General features: G+C 38.7%; 1 protein-coding gene across 1 annotated transcript in view; it reads left to right on the top strand.

Moving 5' to 3' along the window:
• The first annotated feature begins 301 nt into the window (after positions 1-301).
• Positions 302-13,229, top strand: part of FAM172A (family with sequence similarity 172 member A) — a 145,755-nt gene continuing 132,827 nt past the window's right edge. The window contains exons 1-2 of the mRNA XM_015812676.1: positions 302-342; positions 9,517-9,640. Coding sequence (XP_015668162.1) covers positions 9,535-9,640 — 106 coding nt within the window. The 5' untranslated portion in view covers positions 302-342; positions 9,517-9,534. The remainder of the gene's footprint in view (positions 343-9,516; positions 9,641-13,229) is intronic.

Below are 13,229 nucleotides of genomic sequence, written 5' to 3'. Positions count from 1 at the left end.
ACGTAAAGACGGGGGCTCAATTCCGCAACGAGAGAAAAACACGAATCGCTTTCAAACCCAGAAGCTCCGACTGCTCGGTACCTGCGCGTGAAGACACCGCGGCGTTTTAGCGTTTGCGCCGCATCCGCCTTTCGAACTGGGGAGGGAGGGGGGGGGGAAAGGAAGCGCGAGCCAAGAGCGCGAAAAGCGCGAACTTTTTGACTACGTCGCGTCACCGGAACCGGAACCGGGGTTCGCCGTTTGGCGAAACGGAAGGGGCGGGGTAAGTCAAAGCAAAACAGTAAGAGGAGAAGCGGCGGTGCGGTAAGAGTTTTGGCCCCGCCCCCTTTCCCGGAATTGCAGGTACGTGTAGCCGCTGCGCTTTGCTTTTGCGTACGCCGACGGCAGGCAGGGCCCTTTCCCCTCTCGATCGGGCGATGACGAGCCCTCCTGACACCCCCCCTCCCTCCCTCCCTCCCTCAGGTGTGCATGTTGAGAGCGAGGAGGGACGGGACGACGGGGCAGGAGAAGGAACCTTCCCTCCGCTTCTGGGTCCGCGTCCTCGGCCTTCTGGGACGCGAAAGGGCTTCGCAGAGAACGTCGCTTTCCCCCGTTTTCTCTCCTACCGGCGCTGTCGGCGGCACGGCTGTGGTTAAACTGCCGAGGAGGGGAGGCGAAAAACTCTGGGGCGGTAGCGACCCCGTGTCCCCGTTGGAGGGGAGGGGAAGGGGTTTGCCTGTCACGAACAGGAAGTACACGCAGGCGTCGTAGAGAATCGCAGGAACTGCTTGTCCTCCCACTTGGCCGCGCGCGTTTTCGAGGTGCTTTTCCTGAGTCTTCTCTGAGAGATGAAACCTCCTGACCTTTCAGGCAGGTATTCAAAGGAGTGCGCCAGAACTAGCCCTAAGGGACAGACTCGTCTGGAGGGGGGGGAAAATAAACTTAGGGTTGCCAGGTGTCCACTATTTGAGTGGACAGTCCACTTTTTTCACATTATGTTCACTATTTTTTTTCACAAAATAGTGGTCATTTTTTTTTATTCAAAAGCTTTATGATGAAATGGTATGTAATCTAAAGCTGTACAGTCTACTTTTTTTTACTACTTAACCCCCCCCCCCGCTTGTCCGCTGTTTTTTGGAAGCAGACCTGGCAACCCTAAATAAACTACGGACCTGGATTAGGGTGTCTGGTTAATTTTGCTGTGATCGATACAGGCAGGGCGTTGCATTTGAGGCTGAACTGGAGGTTTTAAAAGTGCGAGAAGAACAAGCATCCCGATTGCCTGCAGAATAGTAATACCTCGAGATCGGTCCCTAACAATGTTCCCCTACATGGAATTTTTAGTACTGCCGGTACATCTTTCAAAGCTCACTGAGGGGTCATATTCACCGACATATATTAATAGTGGTATAAATAATGTATTCTGTTCCTAATTCAACTTGCAAAATAGTAATAAAAAAGTAGAGTAATTATCTTCTGCCTAATATCAGTGCAGTTGCTTTAGAAATCAGTTGTAATTCTGCAATACTCTCTTAGATCTGTTTACTGTTGTTTACTTAATCCAATTGTTGGGATTCACAAAAAATGCAGTCTGGTTGATGGGCCATATTTTAAAAGTATGTTGTGCAAACTAAACTAGAATGTCCCTGTTGTAAAAACTATAGCTCTTCTTGAAAAGTGGAACGTAGGGTTAGGTGCATCCTTGATAGCTACTTATATGCCAATAGAGAACAAAGAGCATTCCATTCTGTTATGTCACATAATCATTTTATCAGGCATTCTTCTCCAGCCTGACAACCTTCATAGGTATTGCATGTATTCTTGTGAACCCAGACATTACTTTTAGCATCTGTGATGATAACAGGTCATAGTTTCACTATAGAACCATATTAACAACTGCAGTGATTCATTTAACAGCTTTGTCAAGAAAGGTAAAATGGGGCAACTCAACTGTCTCACTTAGCAACAGAAATTTTAGGCTCAATTTGGGTCATATATGTGTTGTAACAAGAGGACACAATGTAACAGCGTAAAATACAACAAAGCAAAATAAGGAAACAAAATGCTGATGTATAAACGTTAATGCCTTTTCCCCTGAGGCACTGGTAATATTAATCAGATATTGGAAGGAGCTTTTATGTTTTTTATAGTACAATAATAGTGTCAGGATAAATATTTACATAACTATTCTGCAGTTTTATCTTTATTGCCATCTCTTTCAAGAAGGCTATCTGATGTTTTAACTGTTCCACGGTCCCCAGAGAAAATAGGGAATACATCCGTAAGTTAGACAACAAAGGTTTGGCACACTGATTTCCAGTGGTATAATGGAAAAAACAAAACTTTGTGTTGGAGTTCTTGCAGTCTTTCTATTTTCTTATAATGCCCCAAAGTACAAGATGTAGACCAGCAAAATGCTGTGGACGTAGTATACTTAGATTTCAGTAAGGCATTTGATAAAGTAGACCACAACCTACTCCTTGGTAAGCTAGAAAAAGGTGGAATAGACAACATCACCACTAGATGGATCTGTAGCTGACTGGCAAACCATACTCAATGAGTAGTCCTCAATGGCACTACATCGACATGGAGAGAAGTAAGCAGTGGGATACCACAAGGTTCCATCTTAGGCCCAGTACTCTTCAATATCTTCATCAATGACTTAGATGAGGGAATTGAAGGGGAACTCATCAAATTTGCAGATGACACCAAACTGGCAGGAGTAGCCAACACCCTAGAAAACAAACTCAGAATCCAAAAAGATCTTGACAAACTTGAACAATGGGCCCTATCCAACAAAATGAGTTTCAGTGTGGAGAAAAGCAAAGTTTTATATTTAGGCAGGAAAAATCAAAGGTACAAATACAGATTGGGCAAGACCTGGCTTAAAAACAGTAACTGTGAGAGGGACCTTGGAGTCCTAGTGGACGATCACTTGACTATGAGCCAGCAGTGTGCAACAGCAGCCAAAAAAGCTAATACAATCCTGGGTTGTATAAACAGAGGCATAGAATCGAGATCACGTGAAGTATTAGTACCGCTTTATAAAACCCTAGTAAGACCACACCTGGAATACTGCAGCCAATTCTGGTCACCGTATCACATTATGTTGAGAGTTTGGAGAAAATTCAGAGAAGAGCAACTAAGATGATTAAAGGCTTGGAGACTAAAACATACGAAGAACGGCTACAGGACTTGGGTTTGGCTAGTCTAAAGAAAAGAAGAAATAGAGGAGACATGATAGCAGTATTCCAGTATTTGAGGGGCTGCCACCAAGAAGAGGGGGTCACGTTATTCACCAAAGCACCAGAGGGCAGGACAAGGAACAATGGTTGGAAACTGATCAAAGAGAGAAGCAACCTGGAATTAAGGAGAAACTTCCTGACAGTGAGGACAATTAACCAGTGGAACAGCTTGCCTCCAGAAATCTTGGGTGCTCCATCACTGGAGATTTTTAAGAAGAGGCTGGACAGTCACTTGTCTGAGATGGTATAGGTCCTCCTGCTTGAGCAGGGGCTGGACTAGAAGACCTCCAAGATCCCTTCCAGCTCCATTCTATTCTATTCTAATGGAAAGTAACCCTACACCAGTGATGGAGAACCTATAGCACAGGTGCCAGAGGCGGCACTCAGAGCCCTCTCTTTGGGCACGCATGCCATCGCCCCAGTCCTAGGCCTTCAGCTGGGTTTTATAAAACATTTTCACTTTAGGCCTCCGCCACCATGTGCAAAAAAAAAAAAAGGTTCAATCAGTCAATTTCAACTTCTCGCAGGAAAAAAAAAGATCTTGCAAAGTTGGAATTGATTGATTGAACTTTTTAGTCCCACCCAGTCTGCCGTTACCACCGCAGCCACGCCCACCCAATGGGCCACACCCACCCGACACTCAACGATGCATAAGTGGGTTTTGGGTTGCAGTTTGGGCACTCAGTCTCTAAAAGGTTCGTCCTCACTGCCCTACACGATCCATGTATAAGTAGCAGGGGTGCATCTTTATTGATGTTTGAATGATGTTTCAAAATATAGTGTACATAATTGTCATGAGATTTGTTTAGGGCTACTTCCAACTAGATAATAACCTTGTCATCCCATCTCTAGACTTCAGCCCTATGCAACATTTGAACTATCACCTTGCCCTGATGTATTTTAAGGGGAGTGGCTGCCAGATGCTCGCCTTTGGAATTGAAAAACTTAAAGATAACACTCACTATGCATTGGGCAATTGCTAAAATGATGGGTTAATGTGTGTTCATGTAAGGCAATGTGTCATTTGCATATTGCTATATTTTAATTTCCAAAAGTAACACACTCCATTATCTTATTCTTTGGTTATTGTCATGTTTATTACATTGTAAAATCTATTAACATAATTGGTACTTTTTCAGTTTTTTTATTATAAAAAAATTAATAGGATTACTATATCTGAAATGGTATACACTAATACTGTACAGTGTTATGAGGTTTGCTTATTCACACATACCTTTCGCTTGTACAACTTCATTAAAATTGCTCTGAATAGTCAATTAGAAGTTACCACATTAACATTCTCTAATATACTTTTCTATGTTTAATACATTGTGAAATGCATAAACACTTCCCCATTATCTATTTATCACTTGGTATTGATATTTAAATGGTGTATCAGAGGGTAAGCAATTGTGAGATTTGTGTTTCTAGAACACATTTTAAAAGCAATTCATTGTTTAACTATTTCCAGTCAAAATGTGTTATTGTTTTATAAAGAGCTTGTTGGAAGCCTTTGATTATAGATATGGTCATCAATTGGCTGGCATATTTTTTATATTGTTTAAATCCTAAAACCCTTAAACAGCTTCAAGGCATTTTAATTAAAAATCTGATACACATTAAAACAACACTAATAAAATGAGAAAATAAAACCAGTGTATCTTGTAATCACATAAAAACCAAGATACAAGCATAAATTGCTATTGTTAAAGTATCATAAATACAAATAATCTATGCATTTATAATTGGTAGCTATTTTTTTTCTAGATCTGTGCAATCATCTTCAGACTGGTACTTAACTGAAAATAAGTCCCACCAAATACATTGGTATATATGTTCAAGATTATTCTATTAGATGGCTACAATATATATTGCACATATTTGGAAAGTTAGAGGAGGTTGTAGCCAGAGATTTTTGAGATAGTGAAAATTTGATTTTAAAGGTTAGAAGCTGAGGCAAAAGTGTGAGGTTCTATGTAATAGCTGGCTGTAATTGTGGCTGAGACACATAGGTAGGTAAGTATGGTTTTTAAAATCAGTGTCAGCGTTCATGAAACATTTTTTCAAGACAGTGTCTAAATTAAAAGAAAATATAAACTAAAGGGAAAAAAATCCTGTAAGACTGTTTGGAATTAGTTTTCTTATTTAATGTAGGTAATGATGAAGGAAGCATGTGCCTCCATATGATACCTTTTACATTATGTATAAAGTCTTTGTTTTTACGCTTATTCGTTGCCTTTATGTATTGTTTTAATTGACATGTTTAATTGTTGAAGCACAGTATCAAGATAACTACAGTTGGTTAGGTTATGAAATTGTTATGCTGACAAATAAATGGATTTGAGCTATATAAAGATTTATTCCATTAATAGATAAATACAGAAATGTATCGTGCTAGAAAAATCATAATTACAATGAACTTGAGTGAGAAAGAAAAGACAGAAAAAATGTGTCTTTAGTGACAATTTGAAAATAAAAAGGAAAATGAATGTGGATGTGGAAAGAAGTAATTGGCAGCTGAGCAAGGAACAGCATATACAGATTAGGTCAGAACTGAAGAGACCATGTCAGCAAAGTTAAATTTTGAATAGAATGAGAAGAGTGGAGGAGGCTAACAACTACAAAAAGAGCTTATTTAGTTATATTTAAATCTAAGGGAAAGGAAAGAAACAGTGTATCCATTATTCGTAGGCTAACCATACCTTGTGTTAAATGGAAATGATATTTTGTTGCTTTCAATCGGTAAAAGAGATTGGGGAAAATTGAGTACCAGTAGTCTTCAACCTATGACCACAATTGACCCCAAATTTCTGTTGTTAAGTGAAATCTTTCTTGCCACAGTTGTTAAGTGAATCACTACAATTGTTAAGTTAGTAACAAGGTTGTTAAGTGATTCTGGTTTCCCCATTGACTTTGCTTTTCAGAAGGCCACGACAGATGATCACATATTTATTCATGCATTGACAAAAATCTTGGAGTAGAGAATTACTTCATATTCTTTGTCTTAATGATACTACAACAGAGAAATATATATTTAAGAAAGTGTATGAACTTTTAGAAAAGTATAATCTTTCAAAATCAAAACTAATATGTGTGGCTACAGATGTGCAGCAGCCAATGACAGGGAAAAGGATTAGCTCAGTTATTGGCTAAGCAGAATGAAATTGCTTTTGATCATTTCATCAGAAGCACTGCATTATGTGCCAGGAAGTGCTGTGCTCAAAAAGTAATGTAAATGGAACACATGCTGAAGTTTGTTAAGCAAACAGTGAATTTTTATATTCTTGAGGATTGTATCAACATCAATTTTCTTGAAATTGAAGGTGAAAAGGAAGGTTTATTTTATTATACAGAACTCTGCTGGTTTTCTTATCATATGTTTTTGATGTTTTGACAACTTCATCATGAAATCAAAAATTTTAGAAGTGAGGGTAGAGTCACAAAAACAAGAAGAATTGGTCAACACAGTTGGCTTTCATTCTAGGTATTATGAAGCATTTAAATGAATGAATTTAAAATTTCGGGGTCAAAATTAGATTGGAATGTTATTTCAATGTTTATTTTGTTCCTTTAATTTATGCAATTATGATTCAAATATTTAAGAATCACTTTGAATTTTAAAAGCAATTTGAAGGATTCAAAATGTGTGATAACAAATTTTTATTAATCAGAGATCCTTTTTCTAATGTTGAGAGTGAAAAATAACATTCAGATGAAATTTGAAATTTAGTGTAACACAGTGATAAAAAGTACTATATAACAAAGTTAGTGTTTCATATTTTTATTCTAATTAAAACATTTTGTTTAAATGTGTATGTTTGCTATAAGAATCTTAATGTTTGGTAGTACATAACAATGTGAACATTTATTTTCACTCCTGAAGATAATTAAAACTTCACACAGGGTAAGATTAAAAATGAACATTTATTAGCCCTATTGAAAACTGTTATCACAAAAGCTTGAACCCAATATTGGAAAAATAGTTTCTGGCAAAAAGTGCCAAGTTTCTCGCAAAGATTTTGACTCTTATGGTGACATGTTTTGAAATGCTTTCGAATCTATTCAATATTAAATCATAAAATTGTATGCACCTTTTTACAAATAGTCCTTTGATTATAGCACTTAGCTATAGAGTTACATACTGCTTCACAGTGCTTTACAGCCCTCTCTAAGCAGTTTACAGAGTTAGCATATTGTCCCCAACAATCTGGTCCTCATTTTACTGACCTTGGAAGGATGAAAGGCTGAGTCAACCTTGAGCCAGTGAGAGTCAAACTGCTGACAGTCCTGCAATATTGCATTCTAACCACTGCTCCACCATGGCTTTTATGACAATAATTGGGATCTAGATTGCTGTTGCTAAGCAATCTCCTTATGAAGTGCAGTGTCACATGACCACATTGCTTAGCAATAACAATCCCACCAGTCCCAGTTATTATCATGACCTCAGGACCATGGGGTTGTTAAGAGGGAAGAGCCAGGTGTAATGGTCTGTGGGAATGATCTTGGGAGATGGGACAAAGAATGCTGTCTAGGAACAGTCAGATAAGAGACAGCATAGCCCGCAACTGCATAGTGGGCAGAGCAAGAGGCTTCCCTAATTTCTCAGGCTGTAAAGTTGCTGATGGGAGAATTGTACTTTCAGACTTGCAAGATTCTATTAATGAACAGTAGGTTTAGAATAAAGTGGAATTAGCTTATCTCTTTGTGTTTCCTGCCTTGTTTACCTGGTGAGGCTACTAGCGGAGTCTCAGACTAGGACAGTGATGGCGAACCTTTTAGAGTCTGAGTGCCCAAACTGCAACCCAAAACCCTCTTATGCCTCTTCGAGTGCCAGGTGGGTATGGCCCATTGGCTGGGTGTGGCCAATTGGGTGGGCATGGCCAATTGGATGGGTGTGGCTGTGGTGGTAATGGCAGACTGGGTGGGACTAAAAAGTTCAATCAATTTCAACTTTGCAAGATCTTTTTTTTTCCTGCGAGAAGTTGAAATTGACTGATTGAAAGTTGTTGTTTTTTTGCACACGGCGGCAGAGGCCTAAAGCGAAAAGGTTTTATAAAACCCAGCTGAAGGCCTAGGACTGGGGCGACGGCGCGTGTGCCCACAGAGAGGGCTCTGAGTGCCGCCTCTGGCACCGTGCCATAGGTTCGCCACCACTGGACTAGGAGTACAGGGTAGGAGGATGGCAGTGCTACAGGTGGTGCTAAAAAGTGCCGGTGGGCTGGTGAGGACTGCAGATGGGCCAGCAAGGACTGTAGGTGGGTGCTAAGTTTCTGGCAAGTGCTATGGGTGATAAATGCTGTGAGTGGGTGGGTGCTGGTTCTCAAGGAGTAATGTAGTCTAATTTGTTCTGGGTTTTTTTTACCTTCTTTATCCTTCCTGTTAATAGTTTTCTATTAGTAATGAATGAATGTTGAATTTAGGGGAGGAAGAAGGTAGTCTAGATATACCAGGAAAAGATAGCTACCATTTGAGAATAAGCGCTGCAGATCTGCAGACTTAAATGTGATTGAGGATCAAACAGATTTAGTCTGCTATATTGGCAAAATATAGAGGCAGGCAAATATATAGAGGCAGGCAAATATAGAGGCAAATATAGAGGCAGGCAAATTACTATGGTGAGTGATTTTTTGAAGTAGGTTGTAAGACTGTAAAATTAATAAATTATATTGATGAGAGAAAGATGGAAAGTGAAGTGCAAAACTTAAAGCTGTTGTCATCCCAGTCATAGTAGGCCCTCAAACTCTAGATACTAGATTACAGAGTAACCGCTATTTCTGCGTTACTTGTACATTATGCGATCATCCTATTTGATTAAGAGGTTCCTTGAAAACGAATTATGTGCTTAAGAAATAAAGGCAGATGACTAAGGCAGAGAATTTTGGGGAATGGGATAAAAATCCAGGCTGACTGTTATTGATTTTATTGAAGAAACTGCCAAAAGCCTTGGCAAAGATGGAGAGCAAAGGCAACTTAATGTATTTGCAAAGCAAATTGGGAATGGAAAATAAAGTGCAAAAGCAATCCCTTAAATGAAAAATTATTGTTAGGGAGGATATCTAGAATTATATGCCTATGAGATACATTTTATGACAGATGTTGGAAATATTTTTTCTTGAGCCATATTATTTGTTTATATAGCAACATTTATAGCCCATCTCATTTCAAACAATCTAGCACCTTTTTTCAGATGGTATTGATTAGAAAAAACGTTTAATTTCTCTAATGATTTTTTCTAGTCAGGATATTTCCAGAAAATAAATTTATCATTCTAACTTATAATTTTTTTCAGCTTATCACCTCAAGATTGATGCATGTTTTCATCATTGTCTTAAAATTGCTGAGAGTTTGGATAAACATGGCTCAACTCCAACAAGGAGGTCCTGATGAAAAAGAGAAGACTACAGCATTAAAGGGTACAAATTAATTTGGAACTTCTCCTCCATAGGCACTCCGTAGACTGTGTTCTGATGAACTATAATTTTGTGGTTAGTAAAACAGGTGAGCAAGTGCAAATGATACAACCCACATTTCTTGGCTGCAATAAACCTCTTACATACATCCATAATCCAGAATTTTTGTTCTTTACTTCGAAAAAGGATATATCAGCATGCAACAGGACTGCTGTTAGTTGTGATAGAGAAGCCAGTTGGATCCCCCTGATGGCAAAAATCCTATAATGGAAAGAAAAATGCTACAACTTACGCATATTAGTCAACACTCAGAATGAACAAAGTAGTGTGTGGTGAAAGCTTTAAAGAGTAAACAAACATACCTTAATTGTTTGCAAAAGTTGATGCCGAATTAACGTATTATAATAATTTCAAAATTATTTCAGTGGAAGGATATACAAAACTCCACCATAGTAGCCTGGTTGAATTAGATTTCTCCCTCCCTCCCTCCCTCCCTCTGTATTGGGAGGAATTGTTGCTTATTTGGTTCCTTTTAGATTTCTATAACTTTTAATCTGATACAGTTTGGGATTTTGAATCTTATTCCCTGCTGAACTCTCTTCAACGTGCCTTTTTTTCTTCCTCTGAACATAAAATGGGATACTATATCCCATTTTATATGCTGTTTCTAGTCTTCAGAAAAAAAGTGCCATATAAACTGGCAATGTGTATGCTATCCTGAAATATATAGAAAACTGATAGGACATAAATATAATCAATATGCTCTTCAGAGGCAGTATTCACATGATAGCTTCAGACATTTTCACTCTTAGAAGGCAGGGCAATTGAATTGCCTCACTCTCCTATAGTGCTGTTGTCTTCTGCACTTTCCCTCAGTCAGTTTAGATGCAAGTTCTGGGTCATGTTATTATTATTATTGCAATGGATTTGCATGATCACTGTTTATCGTTAGAAAGAAAAAGAAAGGAAGAAAAGGAAGGAAAGAAAGAAGTGTGTGCGTGTATGTATATGTATATATATTCCTTATTAAGAGAATAAAGATAAGCAGTAATCATGCAAGTTTATTGCAATCTTAAATTTACATATTTATCCAGTTTTGCCCAGAGAAGAGAGTGTGTGTGTGTGTGTGTGTGTGTGTGTGTGTGTGTGTATGTATGTATGTATGTATGTATGTATGTATGTATGTATGTATGTACAGTATGTATGAAATCGAGAGTAGGTGGTAAATATTTAGATTTGTTTGAATACCCTTCTAATTCAAATGTGCTTAGTGCTTTACTCATTTAGGAAAACACATTTCTAAGACCACCTAATCTCCACAATTACTCTAGATGGCTTGCAAATTAAAAAGAAGCATCACAATATAAGAAAAAAAAAATGAAGGAGAATATTCCATAAGGTTGGAGTGGCCATAGAAAGAATCTGTGATTCTTTTCCTGGCCAGTAGGTGTTAAGTTGGGATGAAATCAATATGTAAATACATACTTAAAGAACATCCTGACCCTTTCCCATAAAAAGAAAAGTAATGTATCTTAAAGCAGTTCAGATTTAAATTTTCGGTGCAAAAGAAAGCTCTTCTGAAAATAACAAAAATACAAAAGATAAAGATTTTTGCTCCAGTTCCTGCAAACCTAGCAGCTCAAAAGCATGCAAATGCAAATAGATAATTAGGTACCACTTCAGTGAGAAGATAACAATGTTTTGTGTGCCTTGGCATCTAGTCATGCTGGCCAAGCTAAGAAACGGAGATGAGCACTGCCCCCTAGAGTTGGATATGACTGGGCAGAGGAAACCTTTTCCTTTACCTTTAATGTTAAATCATCTTTTGTTGCTGTTATTAGTCATAGATTCATAGACTCATTAGGTCAGAAGGGATCTTGGAAGTGTTCTAGTCCAGTCTTCTACCAAAGCAGGACTCCTCAAACATCCGAGTCCAATCTCCTGTTATGGAGCACCAACAGCTTCAGGTGGCTGGTTATTATGTTGCTTTACATCTCTCACAATCAACAAATTCCTTAGATCTCTGTAAAGTTACAACCACTTGTTTTTTGTATATGGAGAATAAATCCAAACTCTCTGCCCTGTGATAGCATTTCAAGAATTGGAAAACTGTTACCATGTTTTCCCTTACCCTTCTTTGCTCTCAGTTATTTTAACCATTCTTCATAGAATTTATCTTTCAAGATCCTCACATTCAAGAGCACGCTTTGTTGCTCTTCACTGTTGATTAAGCCCAGGATTGCACTGACTCTTTGGGTAGGTACAGCACAGTGCTAACTCATCCTTAATATGTTGTCTGCCAGCAAATTGAAATCCTCCGAACAAGTACTACTGAGAAGCCAGGTACTGTCTATTCTATATTTGTGCATCTGTTTTTTTATTTAGTTGAGTGCAAAACTTCACATTTCTCACGATTGGATAGGATTTTGTTGAATAGGATGCAATATTCAAGTCTATCAAGACCTTTTTGAACCCTGAGTGTGATGAGTTCTTTGCAGATTTGCTGAATATCCCTCCTCTTTCTTCATCTAAGTCATAAAAACATTGAAGAGCAGCGGGGCCAAGATGAAACCTCTCCATATACACATAAATCCATTAAGGAACATGTATTATGCATGATTGTTTAACCAACTGTGAATCCATCTGGTAATAGGACCATTATTCCATTTTATTAAGAGGTTGTGGCCTTAGTCCTATCTCAATCCTTACTGAAGATATGAAGTTTAGGTGTATTATATCCACAGTAGTTTCTTGATCTTCTAATCTCAGTATATTAATCCAAAAAGATTATTTATTTTTCACATTTCTGAACAGCCCATCTCCCTCAAAGAAGGAGTATAATAAAAATTTAAAATGTAAAGCAGTATGTATAAAGGTTACAAATTTTAAAATGGGGCAAGAGATTAAAATTAGATAAAAGGTAAAGGATGATCTTCCAGGGGGCCCCACAGCTGCATGCCCCCCTAGGCTCCCCATACAAGGCCACAGAGCCATGTTTTAACTCCTTTTCCGAAGGCCAGGAGAGTGGGGTGCTGCCTTGCCTTTAGGGAGAGAATATTCCATAGAGCAGGGGCAACAGCAGAGAAGGCTGTCTTCCTAGATCCCACCATTGACAGAGTCTGCAACATATCTTCTCACCAGTTGGGATGGGCTAATGTAATGGGAAGAAGATGGCTTTATAAGTAGCCGATTCCATGTCATGTAGAATTTTATAGGTCATAATCTTTTAATTGGACCGAGAAGCAAACTGGCATCCAATACAGTTCACAGAGTAGAAGTGTTATATGAGCCCATCTTAGGGTGCCTAAAATTGCCTGTGTGGCCACATTTTGTTCCAGCTGAAGCTTCTGGGTACTTTTCAAGGTTATCTCCATGTAGAGCACATTGCACTAGTCCAAACGAGATATGACCAGGGTATGATTGACCGACGAGAGTGCCTCCATATCCAGGAAAGGGCATTCAGCTGAAATTTGTTTTTTCCCATACAGGCCCTTATAATCTCCAAGCACCATGAAAGAATGTCCACTGCATCACTTACTTCACCTAGGACGGAGATATATAACTGGTGATATACTGGTGATACTTCATCCCA

This window comes from Protobothrops mucrosquamatus, unplaced genomic scaffold, assembly GCF_001527695.2.
Source record: "Protobothrops mucrosquamatus isolate PMUCROS unplaced genomic scaffold, P.Mucros_1.0 scaffold106, whole genome shotgun sequence".
Taxonomy (NCBI): Eukaryota; Metazoa; Chordata; class Lepidosauria; order Squamata; family Viperidae; genus Protobothrops; species Protobothrops mucrosquamatus.
Note: the sequence above shows the minus strand (reverse complement) of the source record. Positions and strands in the feature narration are given on the sequence as shown.